At 40.5% G+C, this 21,815-nt stretch overlaps 1 protein-coding gene across 1 annotated transcript in view; it reads right to left on the reverse strand.

Annotated features, from left to right (window-relative positions):
• The window catches only part of MARCHF11 (membrane associated ring-CH-type finger 11), a 29,760-nt gene extending 20,004 nt beyond the window's left edge, over positions 1-9,756 (reverse strand). The window contains exons 1-3 of the mRNA XM_035316279.1: positions 9,616-9,756; positions 9,436-9,549; positions 8,694-8,849 (exon numbers count right to left, since the gene is read on the reverse strand). Coding sequence (XP_035172170.1) covers positions 8,694-8,849; positions 9,436-9,549; positions 9,616-9,756 — 411 coding nt within the window. The remainder of the gene's footprint in view (positions 1-8,693; positions 8,850-9,435; positions 9,550-9,615) is intronic.
• Between the last annotated feature and the right edge of the window lie 12,059 nt (positions 9,757-21,815).

The raw sequence follows: 21,815 nt of genomic DNA on the forward strand, positions 1-21,815 counted from the left end.
GCCAGAGAGCAACTGAGGTATGCTGATTCCTCCAAGCAAAATATGTCAGACTGCTTTCCTCCTATGAAACAGCTTCCCTGAAATTAAGATGCTTAAGCTTGTCACCCATGGAGGAATACAATGTGCAAGGAGTAACCACAAGGTATAGTAGACTGTAAATTTCAGACTGCTCAGATCATAGCCATTAGAGATATATAAAGTGTCCCATTAAGAAGTAGATTCTCCCAGTCTGTTCTTCCTTGGTGAGCAGAGGGAAGTTCCTTAGCATGAAAGAAGAGAAGGCATACTAAAGTATGCTCTCATTTTCTCAGGGTACAGTTTCCTGGATGCCAATGTTATGGATCTTCACAGAATCACAGAATGGCCAAAGTTGGAAGGGACCTCTGAAAATCTAGTCCAACCCCCCTGCCAAGCAGGATCACCTAGAGCACACTGCGCAGGATGGCATCCAGGTGGGTTTTGAATAACTCCACAGAAGAAGACTCCACAACCTCTCTAGGCAACCTGTGCCAGTGTTCTGTCACCCTCACAGGAAAGAAGTGCCCCCTCATATTGAACCGCAACCTCCTATGCTTCAGTTTGTGCCCACTGTCTCTCATACTCTCTCTGGGAACAACTGAAAAGAGACTGGCTCCATCCTCAGTTATTTATCCACATGAATGAAGCCTCCCCTTAGTTTTCTCTTTCCAGGCTAAACAGGCTCAGTTCTCTCAGCCTGTCCTCGTACAACAGGTGCTCCAGTCCTCTAATCATCTTGCCTTTTTCAATATTCTTGTAGTGCTTAGAAGTCTCTTCTTCCAGTGTTAGCAGAATAGCTACATACACATGAAGCTAGTAAGTGATACCATCTTGATGGTAAGGTTCATGACAGTCTGAAACTATTGAGAAATTACTTTCAGCATAAAAGATCAGAAATGAGCTCAGAATATGGCCTTCTTCCAATAATATAGTTTGTGTGGGTATCAGTACAGCGTACTCCTGTACTGGGCATACGCTTGTCACAGAAATGGCAAAGTTTAATAGTGCCCTGGAGGGAAGACACTGCCAGAAAAATATATAAAAACATAGGAAAAAAACTAGTAAGGGAAAGAAAACAGCATGTGGATAAAACTGGAAGACTTGTTCTCTACTGGCTTCGTTGAAATGTAAACAAAAGTGACAGCAGTGAAGACTTCAGCACAACTGACAAACATTCAAAAATGAGAAGCAGTATAAGGAAGTTTTGAAACAAAGTCAATAAAGACAACTTTCTTCAGCAAATTTCTGTTGTGGAAAAAAACTACAGTAGCATTTCAAGGTTGACACAGCAGACGTTGCAGAGAACCCAGGGGAGGTCTTGACAGGTTTTGCCCAGGACAGGCTACTTATACCACTAAATAAGCATGAACTAAGGTATCACAGACAAGAGGTATAAAAGAAGTACACTGTAATTTATTAACATATTTCCTCATCAAGAAGTAGAAGAAGCCTGCTGAAACCATCAGTCAGAAATTGGTTGTAACATTTTTTCACTAATGCCTGTTGATGGGAATTAAAGACTCGAATGATCAGGATTTGGGACGTGAGAAAAAAGACAAAAGATTGTTTTTGAAAAACTTAAATCTTTCATCGCTAAATAAATTTCATCAGTTGTACACTAGAATAACAAGCTATTTGGGAATTCTAGGAAAAAAAAAGCAAAAAACAGTAATTCAGAGATTCCTGAACACAGCTCCACACCATATATTAAGTCTTACATTGTTTACTTAGCTATCCTAATCACCTAAAATGGCAGTAGCTATTTATATGCAGGTAAGCAGATTCCCATTCACACTGCCCCTAACATTTGGAAATATTTTTCTAATTAAATCTGTTGAAAAGATGTAATTTATGCTTATAATTGCCGTAGTAACTTTTATTCAAGGTACTTCCTCTATAAAACTACCTAGCACCATGTCTCATGCTCTACATTCTGCCCCATGAAAACTGTGGTATCAAGGAATCCACTATTTTCCCTAGAAATAGTTTGCTCACTATTTAATACACCATACATATATATATTACCACTAGATCAGGGTGACACCTGTAATTAGAACTTTATTTTCAAGTACAGTTTGCAGTTTACATTGTGTTAACTGCTGTATCACACTATGCAAGCATTCAAACTGCCCTGAGCACAATTCACACATTTTACAAACTAAAACAAGAAAACAATTCCTTTTTTAATAAGCTATTGAAAAAACAAGAGTAACATTGAAGGGGAACACACCCCCACAGCTTGGATGCAATTCCGTTTTTAAAAAATGTTTTACTTATTTTGTGTACGTACTTGATTGCTATAACACGGACTTCAGAATAACAACAGAACTGGCTAAGTGAACTAGATTTGGTAAGCCTTAACTCACTATCCACACGTTAGTACAAAATTGTTCTTTATGCTATAATCACCACTTCTTTGCCTAATCTATTTTTTACTGCCAATCCCCTATCTTAAATAGACAGATGTAAGCACCAGAGTGGCTTGTCTAGCTCCCTGCATGCCGTAGCTAGTGCTCCAACAAGAATGACAGATGTCCTGAGTTCTATCAGTTAAGATGCCAACTATGACCAAATGTTCCATCTAGCAAAGCATGAGCATACACAGAATCAGGAAAGCTGATCTCAGGAGTTTGCTGGTGGCACTACAACCATTCTAGCAAAATCCCAAATATTAATTACACCTTCTGGATCAACACTTCAATCTTCAGCCATTCCAACCAGCAAAAAAAGCATATTTTTGCACCACAAACCTTTAAAATCCTTCCTAAACTAGGAATATGCAAGTTTCTGAGATCAATCATAGGTTTCAAATATTTGATTTAGCATTTTTTGGCAGTTCTGACCTAAATCTGCCCTCTTCTTCACTCTCAGCTCTCTCATTCACTCTCTTCACTCTCTAGAATAAATCAACCTCCTTCCCCTATTCTAAACTTCTATTTTCTATTCATTTAACCACTTTCAACTTCAGCCTCTCCTTTCATTTTCAGTTCTTGTCTCTCTTTATCATTTCCCATGTTCCTTCCTGATGACTTCAGCTCCCATGCAGGTGGCCACTCTGACCTCTTAGATGAGTATCATTTCTCTTCATCAGACTTAGAAACATGGTTCAGTGTTCATAGTCAACAAACAGCCATTTACTGCTTTGATGATTAGCTTTTCTCCTAGGCATATATATTAAGTATTTTATTATTAATTCTTTATTCCTATCCAACCTACCCAACCTTTATTCTTACCCTACCCCTTCCTACTGTGGTATCACTGTAATAGAATCAGTCCATTTACTCACATACTCTTTGTCACTATCTGACTTTCAGATCTGGTATTAATGGTATTGATGATCAGCAGCTTCCAACCAGCACACATCAGTGAAACTGCTCAGAGGGTATCAAATGAAAAGGTCTAGCTAGTCTAGTAACTTCTCCCTAGAAGTGGTTAAAAGTAGATGCTTAGGAAGAGTGTGAGAAGTACAACTACTATGTCTATGTTCATGAATGACAAATCTCTGTTTCAGACCTCTCTTCTCTGTCAAAGCTAAAATAATCACCTACCACTTTTTGAATGGATCTTCCTATACGTTAAACTTCATGAAAATCTCAAGATTTTCATGTTCCAGCCTTTCTCAAGCACAATGGATTATTAGTTCTCCAACTTGTGAATCTGTTCTGTAACCTTAACTTTAAATACCTATTTGGATCTTTCTGTTCACAATATTTCTAAAACTTGCAGGTGCTTTCTATATGACATATCTAAAAATATCCATATATAAAAAATTAATTTCTTATTATCATTTTTATCTTAGGTCTCAATTGCTGTAATACGGCTTTTAAGCTCTTGACAAATGTAATTTTCTCAGCAACTATGAGACTGCTTTAGATATGATTTTTTAGTTCGCTACTTTGAACCTATTACTGCCATTCTATCACCCCTATGTTGGTTCCTCTCTTCCCCATCATATCAAATAAAAAGATCTGATTTTTCACCTACTGACAGAATCATTATCTTCTTGTCTTCCAATGACTACTCAGACATTGAATCTCTGTTCAGTTCATGATACTATCCCATCCATGTATTTTATTTTCTAAGAGCCCTTCCTTACTACCTTCACATTCAAAAGGTGCCTACAAAGCCTCACTACTTTCTTTTCAAGCAGCATCTTAAGACTCATCTTATTAGAAATGCCAAAACCACAACAATATTTAAATATCATTACTGTAGAGGGACTACTGCATATTTGAAAAGTTTTATATATCCCACAGATTTATCTATTATTTTAACTTCTTTAAGTTAACTAGCCCAAGATTGGGACTATCCTTTTTGTTCTTCTCATGTGCTGACATAGTGAGTATCATGGTGTATCCTCCTGGATACAGAGTAATAGCAGCAATATTAGCAGATTATTGTTAGAACATAGTGTAGTTTGAAAAGCACAATTGGAGATTTGAGCCCTCTCCCTTTCCCTTAGTTAACACCTTATGAAAAACAAATGCTTCATCCAGCTGAGCAGAATCATTAGAGATAACTTTTACTACATATCTATTCTATCTACTACACTTTTTTTTCTGGACACTGGCTTCCGGATTGAAGTACCTGAAGACCTTGGTAACTTTTACTTTTTTAATATAAAGCACACACATCTACCTATATCTGCTACAAATTCTTTCATCTAATTGCTGTTCCTCAGATGAGTGAGGACGATTCACATTAGCAAGACTTGAAAAATTGAACATGTAATTCATGAGAACTGTTGAACACAGGATTTTTCATGCTGTATACCTCAAATGTTAATAATCACAATTTGGGCCACTGAAAACTACGGAACTCATGAGTCATGTTGCTGCTTAAGTGACTACATACTTGCTTAAGTAATAGTAACTACCACCTTCATTTTTGGGGGGGTGTCTATATTCAAAAATCAGACCTAACAAATAGGAATTTACATTTTAAAATAATTGTTTATTGTTTTCAAAAATGAATAAATGTTGCATTACCATGCAATTAGCTTTTAAATTAACCTTTAAATTAAATTAGATTTACTGTATCACTTCTGCAGTGAGTTCAGTTCACCAAAAGTACCAGAACATAATGTGTTCATGAATACAAATGCAGGGTATATTAAACATCTCACATAATAGTATTTCACGATAGAGTGCAGTAATGGTCTACAAAAAGTCCATTCTCTAAATGCATTAATTACTAAGTTCTATAGAAATTATGTTTTTAGCACCAATGTATATTATCTCAACCTTTGCATGACTCTGTTCCAATTTTAAACATTATTTCTGAATCATACAAGGGAATTACCATTCTGCAATATGCACTCACGTTTAACTGCAACTCTAGTGAACTAATTTAGTAACAGCTTAATAAGTATACAGCTCCAATAAAAATAAAGCAATCTGTTTATATTTCCTTTAGGAAGGAAATCCTTAGAAATTATAACACTTAACAAAACAACATCAACAATATTTCTGCTTGTGCTTTATTTCTGCTTGTTAATCTAAAATGTAATTCTAAGTGGTTTAATGTCCAAGGCAGACATTTAAGGTTTCTCCCTTCTTTTTAAGCTGTCTCACAAAATATCTAAAATTCCCCGCCTGAAACAATATTTGTTCCATCTCTTCTAATTACTTTTTATTTTTACAACTTATTTCTTAATGTAACCTTGCCTATTACTGGACCAAATTCCACTCTGCTGTAAGAAGCAAGTCCAGCAACATGAATATGTGTTTTCATTAATGAATTAGTCCAAGGGTAAATCCATCTCTTCAATATGATCCTGAAAAAAATGGATCAAATTGCATTTCTCTGTAAAACATCACATCAAATGTCACCCATTTGTTTGTGTGCTCATCTTATGCTGTTATCCCATTGGTTAATTTAATTATGTTTTATGTTTTATTTCTGTATTAACATTCTGTGTGTTTCCAGGATTGGGTTCTTAAAATTGAATTAACTAATAGTTGCTGAAATGTACAAAGCGACTCTGGAAAAAAATCTACTGGAATAATCACTTACCATAGTGAATTTTATTCCTTGAATGTACTGCCTCCAAAGAGGCCCCCATTGGGATCATCTTCCCTGCCATAAGGCAGCAGAAACCATGGAAAATGTTACATACTAAATGGAAGATTCACATTTATTCCAGTGTTCTGGAAGAACATGTAGAAAATTCTATTTCTTAACTCCTTAAGCATTGTACCATTCCATAAATAGCTGAGGTAAGAGGAAACCTGAGGAGCTGGTGTAAATCTGCACGGACAATTTAGTTAAGAAAAAGTTTCTTTGGTAGATATCAACCTTTTTATTTCTTTGACACCGCCTACGCAGGTCTAATCTATAAAAGACTGGTAGAGACAATTCTGAGGATATGGACTGAGACAGACTACTAGCTGCAGAGACAGCAAACAACTCCTGTCCAAGTATTTTATCTAATGTAATGCAGGAGGTCTTGCTTGCTTCAGAACTTTTATCTACATTCACTGATTCAATGATGATGTTGTAAACCACGTTTATATTGAAATGGTCTAACCCTTAGCTTAAATCTGTTTGAAAAGTTACCTTAAAAAAGGCTTCTGTGTAGTTAAGCAAATGATCCAGAACCTGGCCAAAAATTTAAACTAGATCACCTGTTAAAAATGGCCCATACAATTACAGTCATTAATGTGGGAGTGGAGTCAGGACATATTAAGATTGATCACCATTAACAAAATACAGAGATGACTGCAGTATTGAGGGCTCCTTTTAGATTCTCTAACTCCAAGAGGAATATTTAGTCTGGGAGTACGAGAAAGTGTCCCTCCAAAGAGATGTGAAAGAGAGTGTCAGGAATTTGATTCTAGGAAGGTAGTATAACTTATCCAAGTAGGCAACTCCATGAAATTTTTTTATATCCTATCTTGTCAAGAATTTAAAAAGGTAATTTCTATAAGAAAATAAAGATAGGGTTAAGAATAAGACAAATATTTTTATAAGCTACTGAAGGAGAAACCTTAATCTATTTCCCTCCCTGCTCACAAAAAAAAAATAAATAATAATAATCTGCTGTAAGTAGTGAAGAGAATGACATTATCTTTTGGTTCTTCAGTTTGCATATACTTCACATGTAGCTTGGCCAAACATCAGTCACCCTCTGAAACCTTCTCCTTTTTTTTTTGTCTTTCACAGTGTGAATAGTTGTTCTTCAAACTGGAGCTTAATTCTGTTGTCTACAGGTAGGTGTCTAACCATGCTTCATATGTACTGTGGTACCCACTTGGCCTCCAGTGGCTGTTCCAGAGTCTCTTCTAAGTTGTGTCACATCTGATATTTTGGCTACCTTCGGGCATCTCAAATTGTACTAGTTGGTGGCTTGCAGGGAACTGTGCCATGCCCTTGCCATTAAACTACTATTTTCAGGGACTGTCATTGCAAACAATTTATAATGATATAACCCTTGCTAGGAAAATGATATAATTGCTGTGGATAAACAGGAAATACAGATTTTTAAAAGATTAAAAAAAGCCAAAAGGATCAAACAGAATCTCACGCTGAGCCACCAAACTACCCAATAAAGTCTATGTAGAAACAGAATCTACGACCTTCAGTTTCTGGAGGCTTTTGTAAATCCACAACTTTTTTACCTCACAGAGGTTCTACACAGAAGTTCCATCCAGGAGAGCTCATCAAAAATTCCCTTTGCGGATTCATTAAGGAAAATCTTGAAGTCACAACTGGCTCTGAAAGTACTTGCACCTAATATTAACAGCTGTAAGCAAATTCCAGCTATCCTACATCCAAGGAACGCTTATCATTGACACACAACTGCTACTGCCATCCAAGCATGTCTTTTCTATTAATGTCCTGTCAAACTCAGGTGCAAAACAATGATCCAAGTGCTTTGGCCCTCAGGAGCTTCAACATCTCTGAGCTCATAGGATCAAAACCAAAAGAACGCTACAATTATCTTACTAAATGTGTTCCTCAGATGTATGAAATACAGTTTCTAGGGTGGAATTTTAAGTCTCTAAAGGATTCTGATATGCAAAGTGGTATTAAGGTTTCCCTAACAGATCTCATCTGAGTTTTCCCTCCCCTCCCCCTGAACATGCAACCACTATTGTATTGTAACTTCCACCTGCATGCTGTGATGCTGATAAAAGGGAGCTGTGAAAAACATTACTGCACATTTCAGCTTCGGAATCAGACATCAGTGGACAAATATTGAACACCGTTCTGCTACTCTGGATTGTGCCAGGACTGAAACGCCACCTCCTTTTATATTTGTGGACCCCATGCTTGAAGAATGAATGAAATGAACCTTTGACTGAGTCTTTACTGAACTATAAAAATGTTTTTAAGGTATAGAAAAAGAAGCAGGGAGATCCAAGTTTTTCTGCCACGTCTCAGTATGACTTATCTAATTACAGGGTTTAGCAACCTCTGAAGAGTATTCCTCTGGCAAGACAAAAGCTAGAACGTACCATAATCAAATGACTGCATGTTTTAGTATGTAACTGCTCTTAAAACCTAACTCAAGTGGGTGCAGGTGCAACCTGGTGAAGTATATATGGTTTTCCACTGCATTTTCCAAAAACCTAGAAATAAAAGCAAGTACTATTTTGTGTTTAAAAATAAAAAAAAAAATAAAAAATACTGCAAAAGGCATATTCTTAAAAACAAACAAATATGTAAGTTACCTGGCAAGGCTTCTTCATTTTAATTGCTATAACATGGTATCTGTAGCAGCAGAGTTCACAGGTCCACGACCCTCTTTCACTTATCCACTTCAACAGGCAAAGTTGATGTGTGTATCGTACCGACCCATCGCAGCGGCAAGGATTTAACAGTTCGCCCTGAAAAGGCAACAAAAAGCATTAATTTTAAGGAAATATTTTATGTATATGTATATTCAATACCAAAATATTTACAGGTCTGTAACTGCGCACTGGTCTTGATTTCAATCCATGAAATACTAAACATGTATTTTTGGCTACAATAATGCTCAAAAACTAAACTGTCTCAAAAAACACGTAAGTGCTCCTAGTGATAGAAAGCCAGATAACTCTCTACGCAGGCATGTGAACGTATGTGGGAAAAAAAAAAAAAAAAAAAAAAAAAAGCAGATTACCGCGCATCATCCAACAGCAGCAGCAGCACTTTCGGGCACCTCAAACGGTACCGAGCGCGGTCTGATGCATTTCTCCAGCAGTGACAGTGATCACTAGGAAAGAAATGGATGTCGTCACGGAGAACTGTGAGCCCCCTCGAGCGGGGCTTTATGCTGTTCAGCCAGCCGGCTGCCTGACAGGACCTAAGATAACGTAGCCGAACGCTTCCCCCAGCAGCTCCTATGTTCCTTCGTGCGGTGCGGCGGCGCCGAGCCCTGTCCCTGGTGCTGACCGCCGCCCGCCCGCCCGCTGCCACCGCGTCCCGCCTCACCTGCTCGGGGCCCTGGAAGCAGATCTTGCAGATGGGGCCGGCCCCGCCGGGCTGGCTGCCGCTGCCGCTCTCGCTGCTGCACACCGAGCGGGTCTCGGGCTTGTCGCCCGCCGCCGCCGCCGAGCCGCAGCCACTCTCCGAGCCGCCCCTCCGGCCCTCGGCGGCGCTGGGGGAGCGGCCGCCGCCGGGGCTCTCCGGCTCCGCCGGGGGATCGCCGCTCGCCTCCCCTGCCCCGGCGGCGGGCGGCAGCTCCGGCGGGGCGCCGTGCTCCCGGGGCGGCTCGGCGGGGCGGAGGGCGCCGCTCCCCGCCGCGCGGCTCATGCCGGGGCTGGGGAGGCGAGAGGAGACTCGGGGGGGGGAGAGCGGCGAGGGCGCCCGGCGACCGCCAAGGTGACCCCCTGCCGCCGGCGTGTGCGGGTGTGTGTGTGTGAGGGTGTGTGAGGGGCTGCGGGTGTGTGCGGGGGTGCGGGGGCTGCGGGGCGGGCAGGCAGGGCGGGAGGGACGGGAGGGAGGCAGGGAGGGGTGGAGGCGCCGCTCCGCCGCGGGTCCCGCCGCCAACCGCCGCCCCCCAGCGCCCGCAGACCGTTACCGGGGGGCCGAGCCAACCGCCGCAACCGCCGCGGCGCCGCCCCCCCCCCCCCCCCCCCCCCCCACCCCCCCCCCCCCGCCCCAAGCCCCTCGTGTTCGACCCCCCTTTCCCGCCGTGTGGCGAGCTGTCGGCCGCGGTCGCCCTCTGGTCGCCCGCCGCTGGCCGCGGGACTCCTGAGGGGGCGCTGACCGGCCCCGTGGCTCTAGCGGCCTCCCGCCGCTAATGGCTGGGCTGGGAAGAGCTCGGGAACGTTCAACAGTTGTCCGCGGGGTTCGCCTCGTCCTCTGTGGCTGGCTTTTTTTTTTTTTCTTTTATTTTGATTTCTTTCCCAAATTCATTACATCACCGCGTTTCCAAAATTAAATCTGCTAAAAGTATCACGATCAAATATCTCATCAAAAAAAAAAAAAATCGGGGTGGGGAACAACAACCACACTGGGTAGAAATTCTTCCAACTTCAGCTGGGCGGGGGGTTGCTGAAGGAAAGCATGTGTGAATTTCAGCAGCAAACTTAACACCAATGAGCGTTTCAGCTCGTGAAGAAAAGCAGCAACTGTCTGCATGGGGAAAGCAAAAGCCCGCAGAAGACAATTGTGAAGCCATATGCTCTCCTATAGCCAAATTTAGACTCCATGGGTGATGAGCTCACCGGGCCTTACAGCCTTCACTGGCTGCTCCGTATTTACTACCGAGCTGAGGGAGCGCTGAGCGGCCCCAGGGTTTTGTCAGTAGCGGGTTTATTGATGTGGATGTTTTATTAGGAGGCCGAAGCAGTGCTCCAAGCCAAAACGGCACTCTTCGCTCGGTGACCATGTGGGGTCAGACTTTCTGGAGAGGCTGGAGACCAGCTCAGGCAAAATGCAGTCTGCAGGGACCATGCAGTCGTGTGTTGCAGGGGAGTGAGATTCAAACTAATTGGGGCCGGCCACAGCTTAAGCCCTCTCAGTCCTCCTACAGCCTGTGTCTGCAATGGAGGGCGTGTGGTAGGTACACTGATGCCAAAGAACACGACACCTGTTTACAGCTTTGCTCTAAAAAAAGGCGCATATTCAGAGGCTGCCTTTGTGAAAAAAAAAAACAGGTATCATTATAGCTTTTCTTGTCATACACTCGTTCCTCTCCTCATGAAAATGCTTGTTCTGATGGCTCTATATTAGCTAAGCCAACGCCGGCCATTGAGCTTGAGCTAGGGCAAGGTACCCCAACCCTTAAATTGCTTTTGTTCTGATGTGGTTGTTAAGTAGGTAAGTAACATGGCTTTGTCCAGATCTGGTGACGTAAAAGAAAAATATCGCATTGACGGTGACATTTTGATGAACTGCGGATGCTGTGGAGTTAGGAACTTCTACATTTAACTTTCTCACAGCCAAGTCATACCAGAGAGACTAAAGGGCGATGGAGACAGTGTTAACCAAATTGATTAATTCTGAAGAAAGAAGGGGCAATCACAAACAGTGAAGAAACAAGAAATCTCAGAACAGATGAGTCCGGAGTGCTCAGTAAAAGAGAAGCAGGAGGAAAAGACAGGGAAACTAAGGTAATGAGAAATGAATGCTAAAAAGTTACTCATCTGCATGAGAGAAAAATAGAATGCCTTTGCTATTTGTTATATGCGGTGTTTTATACAATTTTTCATTCCCTTTGTATGTCATGACAAATTCAGTAAATAACACAGCTTTTGGAAAGGATGTAAAGAGAAGATAAAAATGTCAGCGCAGAAATGAAATGACTTCTTAATATCAGAATAAGAAAGAAAGATCTGGCTATAGAGAACAATACACTGTGTTAAGAAGGTCATTTTTTTCTCTTAATCTTGCCCAAAATATGTGTGCAAGGTGACTCTTACAAGTAAAAGGGAAAACATCCAATATGAACTGGAAGAACAATTCTTTCACATATATGTAATTAATTTGGAGAGTTGACGGTGAGTGGGTATTTCACAGACAAGGGTTTTAATACATCACCTGTTTGCCTGCCTTTCAACAGCTACTGTTACACCAACTAAAAACTGCAGAGGCTATTGATCCCCATGTTTCAGAGTATATTAGCATTATTCAGCGTGCCAGGGGTGGGAGGAGATGCCAACAAAAGAGCAGAAGGGGTGAAGAACATTATATAACACATCCTCCAACCAAAGTAACATTCAGCCTTCTGCTGAGTGAGAGATGGGGACAAGAGCCAAAAACAACGCTTGAAACAGAAAGAAGAAAAATTTAAGCAGAAAGGGTGTTCAGCTTCGTAACAGCAGTAGTGTAGGTGGTTGGGAGAAGGAGGAAAAGAAGCTGAAAACAGGAAGAATTAATTTGTGATTAAGGCAGTGAGCTGCATCTCACGGGGTATATGCGCAAGCACAGCTTTGCCACGCACTCCTTGAACAGCCTGGAGCAAGTGACCTCAAGTGGGCACCACTGGCAGCCCACAGCATGCCCTGCCTGGTGGACATCTCTCGTGGGGGCAGCAGGATGCCTCCGCTGGCACCAGATCCCTGCATGTTGGTGTGTCACCCTTGGTCTCTCGCCATCTTGTTCTGTGCACATGCCTGAAGCAATAATGCTTGTGCCCTCTGTTCTCATTCCCACCTCTTCCATTAAAACTTGTAATATTTTACTGGCAAAATCGGGCTGCATTTGTATAGTCGTGATCTTGGCCGGAGCATCCAAGAGTTATAGCAACACAAATAATAAGGAACAATGACATGGTTAAAAATAATGGCAAAGTAATAAGACTAAGGGACAGGGAAATTAATTGCTTTTTCAGCAGGCAATGGAAAAGGCAGAAATACAGCCCCCAAGGGAATGAAAGTTGCCTCTTCTCTATCTTGGTTGCACAGGAATAATAGATGTAGGTAACAAACTACTAGGAAGATATTATATTGGAAGCACTGTGCTACTGCACAATTAGGAAACAACTCCTGCTTTTCCTTTTGCTCAAAAACTCCCTGATACATCACCCTGTACTGTAAATACAGTAACAGAACAGCTCTTTTATGGGTTTGTTCCATTTTGCGACTTCCTGCATCTCTAAGGAAAACAATATAATATAGTCTTGAAATATTAACAAGGGAGTAAAGAGAGCAGTTACTGGTATATTAGATGTGAAACAAAATACCAACAAGATAGGAATTTAAATCTATTTAAATACTAATACAGAACAATTACAATACAATTTACTAAATAACATGTATATGTCTGTTTCAGAGTAAAGTTCTCCACAGGTGTTGGGCATCACCTGTAACAAAAATAAAGCATTTTGACTATAAGCAAATGCTTCAGTTTAATTTGAAATGTGCTTTACATGTTTCAATCAAGATATAATGTGCTTCTGAGTAATATCCCCATCTGTTAAACTTCCACGTTCTGCTTTACAATACTAAAATATCTGTGCAGATGGTTAATAGCAATGCTAGCGACTGTATTATTTGATTGTTCGCTGAATGTGACTTTTGTTATGAACACATGCTCTTCCCACAGTTGAAGCTTCTACAGTTCTGTCAAGCAATTAAAATCTCATGTATACAGAAACCTATTGTCCCATGAAAATCGTTGTTTTTACATTGCTCTCTTGCTTTTTTGGAAACATGTACTCAGGTTCCTATCCAACCCAGCGTTGCTCCACATGGATAGATCTCCAAATACCAAGGCTTCCAGGCGGAGCATCTACTCATACTCCTTCCTCAAACCTCCACAGGAATTTCCCATTGGCGTCGGGGCCCTGAGCGCATCCCCGCTGCAGGAGGGACGGCTCCTGGGGCTCAGGGAGCTGCAGGCTGTCCCTTCATTCCTTCGGTGGCCGAGAGCAGGGCACTCACAGGTCTCACCATTGGGGAGCCACAGCAGGACCAGCCTCAGCCATGGGAGCTGCTCTTGAGCTGAACCTCTGCCCTTCGGCCCCCACCTGACTCACAGCTCCCTGCCTTCTGAGCACACACATCCACTATTTTTTTTATATGCTTTCAGAACCTGGCATGGCTGATGATACCAAAGTTTCAATTTTTTATTGTGATGTAACTTTTCCTCTTGGAGTAGTCTCATACCATACATAATTACTGTTTTATTTATTGAATTCCTGCCTTATTTGCCAGTATGCTGTTTTTCTTCAGAGCTACTAATTTATTTTTAAAACATTTGGTAGCATCTATGATTAGTTTTTCTCCACCATGAAATATAGTTTCCTGTGAAATACAGTTTTCCTTTTGATCTTTAACTATTTGGAAGTTGTTGTTGTTGCTTTTAATCTTTATTTTATTTTATTTTATTTTATTTTATTTTATTTTATTTTTTAAATGTTGTTAAGACAGAAAAAAAAAAAAAAGGCTCAACATGGCTTCCAGAATGAGGTAATCATTGTTTAGAAATAAAATTAGATCCTTGGTTTATTTTGGAAATGATCAGCTGTCAGAGATTCATGGATTCTAGAGGATGACATCACTGAGTTCAGTTTATTGAAGCAGAAATGACAGAATGTCAATTAGCTTTTCCATTACATGTTATATGAACAAAAGCGAGGCCAAAGTGAATTTATTTTTGTATCAGCTGTAGAGATCACTTTTTATCTGTTTACAAAGAAAAGAAAAATAAACTTGTGTGTGTATCTGTATGTGTGTAAGCATTTTCTTTGGATTTGCTTATCTATAAGCATCAGAATGTCTGTAATATGTAGTACAGGCAACCTTGACTCTTGAAAAGTAGTGGTGAGACAACAAAAACAATGCCTCACCTCCCCAAATCCTTACCCATTGGTTTTTAGTCCATTCTGTACACTGCCAGTGTATGTCTGGTAACTTAAAAAACTGCAAGCTGTCCAACACTTGTAGTAAGGCAGTAAAATTTGGCTTCTGCCACCGAACCTCCTAGGGACACCACCATGATCTGGAACCCAGAGTGGTGGGCACCTCAGTTCACAGAAGGCAGGAGACAGAACTTGCCCTAGGTAGTTGCAGGCAAGAAGGAAACACAAGGGCGAGTGGCAAGGTGGAGCATTCCACACTTACATCATGGTATCAAAACTGACATCAGATACTCACTTAGTAAGCATGGAGTTAATTCTTCATAATCCAAACCACAGGAGGCAGCTAAGTGTTTACTTTGCTGAAATATTTTTGTTATATATGTGGCAGAAGAAAAAGGACATGCATCCAGATTTGAGATGCTCATTCCTGGCCGAGGAAGCATTGGTCTGGTTGTTCCATATAACACAGGCTGTTTCATCTCTCAGAGCTCAGACTCATTCTGGAAGTAAAAATACAAGCCCCAGTAATTTGGACTAAAGACCAGATCTTCTCTCTGTGATGTAAAGCAGTTGTAAACCTCTCTGTGTGGTCTGAGTCACAGAAGGTGTCCTAGCTATGATGAATCAGTGCAGCTTGCAGGATTACCCAGTCTGGTAAGTGTTTTTTTCAGAAACTGCATGGCAAAAATGCAGACTGCCAGGTTTGCCTCTGCTGAGAGTTTCTCATCTCTACTGAAAGTGACCTGTGGAAGTTATCAGTTATCTGCTACGTATCTGCTGGAAAATAAAAAAAAAAAAAAAAAAAAAAGAGACCAGTTCCCAGAGATAGGAAACTTTGCCTCCTAGGGATGCCAAGACATTAATGTCAGCTGATAGAAGAACTGGAGACAGAATTTGTAATTTCAAGGTTTCAGCTTGAATGTGGTTTACTGTGAAATAATCTTTTGTACTCTCTATCATGCCACCCACCAGCCCTCTCAAAAATAATAAAAAATGACTATTTCATGAAATTGTCTGTGTGTATCAGGAGACAAAATTCTGCTTGTGATAAATTTGTAAGAAAATATACAGCAGTCACCACAGACCATGCTGGATTAGATTAGGAAAGCGTTACATCACTGAAGAGGGTCTTCTAGTCCTTATAAAACCCACTGTACTTGCCAGTTAAATTATCTTGTTTCAGACAGTTACATAAACCAGAAGAAGTGACATCTTTTATGCTTCTTAAAGGGGAAACAGTAAACACTCCACTCCTGCTGATCGCACAGTCTTGCCAGATGACTACCTTATCTAAACGAGATAACGAGATGTTGGCTAAATCTGATTGTTTGTTTATTTATTTATTTATTTATTTGTCTTTGTTTTCTTCCTCTGAAGACACTTGCAAAAAATGTGAAGTAATACAGGGGCATATCACCTGATGTGGAAAAAGAAAGGAAATGGTTATTTTTGGTGGAAGCTGCTGAGTCTTTAATCAAGGTCTGTGGCCTGAAATCTATAGGAAAAGAAATGTAGGATTTCATGTGCATCAGTGGTCAGTCCTGGAAGCGAGTGTTGAACAGGGGTTTATGCACAGAAATAAAGGATAATTTTGAGGAAGGATTCTTTATTTATGACACTGCGATACTTTGCAAGAAAGCTAGGACAGGACAAGGACAGAAAATGGAATCATGGAGGTGCCTATTGGTGGTGGTAATGCAGAGTTGGAAATTTTACAAACGCAAAGAGAGAATTCCTCCCTAGAGACTGTATGTAATAATTATCCACCTGCTGCAAGGCTTTGGTGCATCCTCTAGTATTGAACTCTCCTGATTGTGGTTGTTCTCAGGGCTGGATCAGAGAAGCAGAAGTCCATTGTCCAGAGGGACCACGTGGATTGTGTGCAGAGTTATAATTGCCTATACCCATTTATCTAACTTGCAAGTTATCATTTTTCAGTTTGGAAATCACTGTCAACAAATCAGCTATTCCCCTCTGCCTCCTGCTGCATGAGTACTTGCTACAGACTCTACAGATATGCAGACAAATGTGGACCTTTATGACATTCTGTGAAACTCCCAGGAAAGAAGAAATCATTAAGAAAAGGAGATTTGTATATAAGACTGCTGGGTCCTTTTTATAGAAGTGGTATTTTATGAATTTTCCTTCATATATTTTGAAGGGAATATATTTTGATTCCTTCATATATTATGAAGGAATATTTTCATAAACTATGCCAATGATGTGATGAGAAGATTATGTCATGATAATATTGATGGTTTTGCAATGCTTTTGGACTTTAAAACTAGTATTAACCGAGCAGTAACACCCAGAGCTGGCACGTGGCAAGATTTGCCATCTTTCACTGAACTTCTTTCATTCATGTACGGCCAGCATGCTGAGGGTGAAGCACCAACCCATTGGATACCCACTTCTTTCACTGCACTTGTCTCTTTCAGTACAGGAAGGCAAGCTAGGGATGAGTGTCCTCGCCAGCAGACAGAGCTTCACACTCAGAGTCTGCAAGGTTGCTGCAAAGAAAAATGGGACAAAACATGTCAGAGAGCTGCAGAACTAACGTTTCATTAACTGCCCCTCCCTGTGTGTTGTCCAGCCTGAACAGGAACGTGGAATAGAATAAAATCTCTTCCAGAGATAAAGGCATGTGTTAAGCACATATGTACACCTTTTGAAGCACAGATGCAGGAAAAGGATAGTCTGCAGGTTAGTCCTGCAACCAGTTTGAAAATTCACTGACTGCTACAACTGCAAAAATAAATTGTGTCTAATACTGGACTTTGGGAGACTCTGGGACAGAAATAGCTGCAGATCGATTGGTAGACACTTTGGTGAAAAGTGTGCTCATCTGGACTCAGTGTCCTTTGGACACACACTACCGTTGCATTCCTCTGAGACACAGCTTGCAGATGGGCCACAGGACCTATAGAAACCTGTACCCTTCCAGGGCAGTAATTGGAGATCCAACAGGATGCCTAAGCACATTTGAAATGCCATCAAACACGCATGTGCTTGCAGCTAATTAAACCCTAAATCAATCATCTCTAGAGAAATAGAAGTGAGGCAAAGTCAGACTGCACTTAAATGCTTCTCAAACTATTTCTCTAGCCTCCTTGAAAACTGAAGCGTTGCCACTCCCACTTCTGTTTCGCTGAGTTCCCTTTCTCTCTGTCACTTAATGTTCTGGGGTGCTGACGGTAGATAAAGAGGTTCGTGGACAATGCTAAACTGGATGAACAAATCCTGGATAAAACTTTAAAACATTCTTAGACTAAGCCTATTGCTAATAAAGAACCTACTGTTAGTGAACTTGACCCTTGTTCTCCTGGTAACAAGTACTTATCTCTGAAACAAGTAAACGAAACAGCAAGCAATTACCTTCTTCTGTACATTTGATTACTAATTTCTTACCAGAACAATAAAAAACTAGTCACTTCTCTCCCAGTCCTCATATTATAATTTCAATTCCGCTGCCAAAGCCTGTCTGGCTTCTTCTTTGTATATCTGATGTGCAGCTGTGGTAGGAAGCCACAAATAGCAGCACAGCATCTTCAAGAGCTGTGCTGCCAAGGGTAAAAGGACCCTGCAGGGCAGCTGTTCTCAGGGAGCCATCCTAAGTGTTTGGAAAGTAGCAAATCACGTTGCGATGAGAAAGCAAGAGAATCAACCAGAAAACTGTTCTTTTTCCAACTTTTCCTATTCCGGGAAAAGAAAGTAGCTTTCTCACTGGTTTTAAAGGCAGCCATACGCTGCTCTAGCTATGTTATGTATGTATGTAGGCACAAGGCAGTATGGAAGTATTATACCATATATTGCTGTTTATTTTTATACCTGCTGCAATAGATGGGGGATACTTACAAAGCAAGCAATCTGCTGGATGCCTTAGCATTAACTACAGGTTTGCAGTGGGGATGGACATGTGGCATTTGTTTAACTGAAGAACATTATTCTCTCAAAGGAAGGGAGGCATCCTTGAGGTATACATACTTAAAACTAATTACCATCCCTTATTGAATTAGAATGCTTAAATATGTGTGGGGGGCTGTGTCTGTCCTCAGGTGAAATAGGGCCACCTTTACAAAGCTTACATGACTGGCTCTGAGCCTTTCATATTCTGCATGTTCCAGAGCCTCCTGTCTCTTTTCAGCCAAAATGCTTGACACACAGTGCTACTGGAAAGATAAGTCTGCGTGTTTAATTAAAAACTGAAGAAAGATGTTTGAATATGTAACTTAAATTTCATCCCTTTATCTATTTTCTTCTCATAGATGCTACTCCTGACAGCACTGCCTCCTTTGAAATTGATCTGCCCTTGTTTATTTGTAATAAGCATTCCCAGCTCTCTCGGTAATATTGCAATGAATCTTTCAGAGAGTGGAGTGAGATGGATGATTTAGTCCAGAGTACATTTTAATACCCAATATTTTTTATCTTTTTATGCCTGGGTCATGTTCACCTGAATAACAGGGAAAACGAGTTTTAGCATCTTTAATAAAAATGTCACCTTGGGATTCTATACCCAATTTGCAATAATTGACAATTACAATAGCTGATACAGAAGTGAGAAGTTACCAGCTAACCTTAATTAGCACTTTTAAGCTCCAGATCCTGGAAACTGTGTTTACAAGTACAGCTAATTGATCCTTCTCTCTGTATGTGCCTTATCTCCCCATGTACTTATACGCTCACCTGTAACTTTGATATCAAATGAAAAATATTGTACATACACTCCTTTATGATTGCACACCATTATTGACTTTTTAATCAAAATTGATATTGGATTCTGAAAAAAAAAAACATTATGAAAAATAAAGCATAGAAATCTGTAAGGAATTCCAGGGCAAGTATACAAACAGAAGCATATGGTATCTTCAAATACTCATAGGAATGTAGGTTTCAACAAGCTGGGAAGGGTCAGGAGTCTAAATGTTGAGATGTCCTCCTTCTGGCAGTGGCCTTTAATTATTTAATTATTTCCTGGAAATATCTTTCCAGGAAAGAATACACAGATTATTTCCATATTTGGCCAAGTCTTTCTGGGTAAAAATGTATGTTCAAATGATAGTCATGTAGGTGATCTGTTTGTGCCCTAAAGCACTAGGTTTGCTTTCTCCTAGGTCACTCTAGTAGGAGTTTGCTCTTCTTTTGTTCTCTACCACACTCCTTTAATATCATCATTATACTTAGGAGAAAAGTCAATCCATAAAATGAGATTCCTTTAGCTAAGTGCTTCCCCATGCTATCCGTCTATTTATTTATTTAAACTTTTAATTTTCATAAATACACTGACTTCATGATAGGACATATAAAATTCTAGTGACAGAGTTTAATTACTGCACTTGTTTCTCAAGGGATCTTCACTATAAGCTGTATCACTAGCCTTAACTAATAGCTAGTAGGGTTCCTGTTGCAGGGTAACAGCCTGCAGCTGCAACATAGAGAAATGTGCAGTACTAAATACCGCTATCTAAATATGCTATATGCAGCAAATAGCAGTATCCAACAGTGGTGAGTATTTGCATGCAGATGTTGACATTAATCTCAAGTACTAGTTCATTTCACTGTACTTGAACTTATTGTATTTGCACCTATATAGAAAAACAAATCCGGTCAGGAAACAGTATGTTGTTTAAATAATCCTTTCAAGCTGAGGAATTTCTGGAGGTGGCCAGCTGGAGAGAAGATTGTTCAAATCAATAAATTAGAGGTGGTCTCAGCCATCTTGGCACTCTTCACTTTTGATACTTTTACACTTACTGTCAAAATAGACTTTGTGAAGACATTTTCATTTGTCTGAGGGAAAATAAATGACAAATCTCATTTTGACCCCAATAATACTTTCAAACTGTTAACAGGGACATGGACGATGTTCAAGAATATGCTGTACTTAAGACCTTGTAGACTACAGCATATCCTGTCAAGCCTAATAGCCAAATATCTGCATATATCTGCTCAGCTATCAGGAGGGGCCTTACAATAAGAACTTAATGGAGTGAAACATTTGCCCTTCTATATCTAACATGCCTTTCTTGTTCAATTGAAACAGTTCTCTCACAGTCCTTTGCCTGTGACTTCACAATTCATTTTTATACAAATGAATGGGGTCTTTGCAGTATAAACTGTAGAGCATGGCCACGCTAATATAGATGACACAGCTGCTGAGTGTCTCTTGCATTTACATTTCATATATCAGCAAGGGATGTAGAAAAATGTGCAAGAAAATTACTGGAAATTTCAAAATTAAACTTTTATGTCCATTAGAGCTGTTCTTTAAGGGTTTTGTTTGTTTGTTTGTTGATTTAGCTGGTAGAGTTACAGGATTTGTGATCCGCATATTTGTATCTTATGATGTCTTATTAGAATTACTATGAGAGCTACCATGATTTCTTTCTTTATACAGATATTTGGAATCCAAAAGTCCAGCCATTCTACCTAGCTAGTAGTTCATCCAGAAACTGAGATGAAAACATAGCACTTCTGGAAGGGTGCCAGAGAACAGCACTGAGTTAAGGAAGAATGAGATAAGAACGTAAAGAATGGGTGCTATGCTGGCCATGGAGAAGGACTGGGGGAACTGAACTGGAGAAGGACTGGAAGAAGGACTTCATACCCACTAACAAAGGTCCTAAAGGAGTCCTGACACTCAGATGTCCAGAGTTCTGGTTGTCAGTTTTGATGATGATGCCTATGCAAGTATGAGAGCCTTGTTACTACAAGCCCCTCTGCAAATGTGTAGCTGAGACTGGTGAACTTTGCAGCTCACTGCTTCCTCACACCCTAGTTCAGCTACCACAAGCGCAGCCTGGTCAGAGTCTGGAATTCCCTCTAGCTCCCCAGGAGAGGCAACTCCACCAGCTGCCACTGGGCAGACACTGACCTTACCCACTGTACATTTTCCGCTCCACAGCAGGAGAAACAAGCTTTAAATGAAAATAAGAATAGCATCACACTGCTGATTTTGCTTGTCTTCTGGTTTTGATATGTTTTACAGGTTGCATTTTGTTACTTTAAAAGCACAACTCATTACTGTTTGCAGTCAGCTGCTTTGACTGCCTTGTTTTTTTTT

This window comes from Oxyura jamaicensis, chromosome 2 (genome assembly GCF_011077185.1).
Source record: "Oxyura jamaicensis isolate SHBP4307 breed ruddy duck chromosome 2, BPBGC_Ojam_1.0, whole genome shotgun sequence".
Lineage (NCBI taxonomy): Eukaryota > Metazoa > Chordata > Aves > Anseriformes > Anatidae > Oxyura > Oxyura jamaicensis.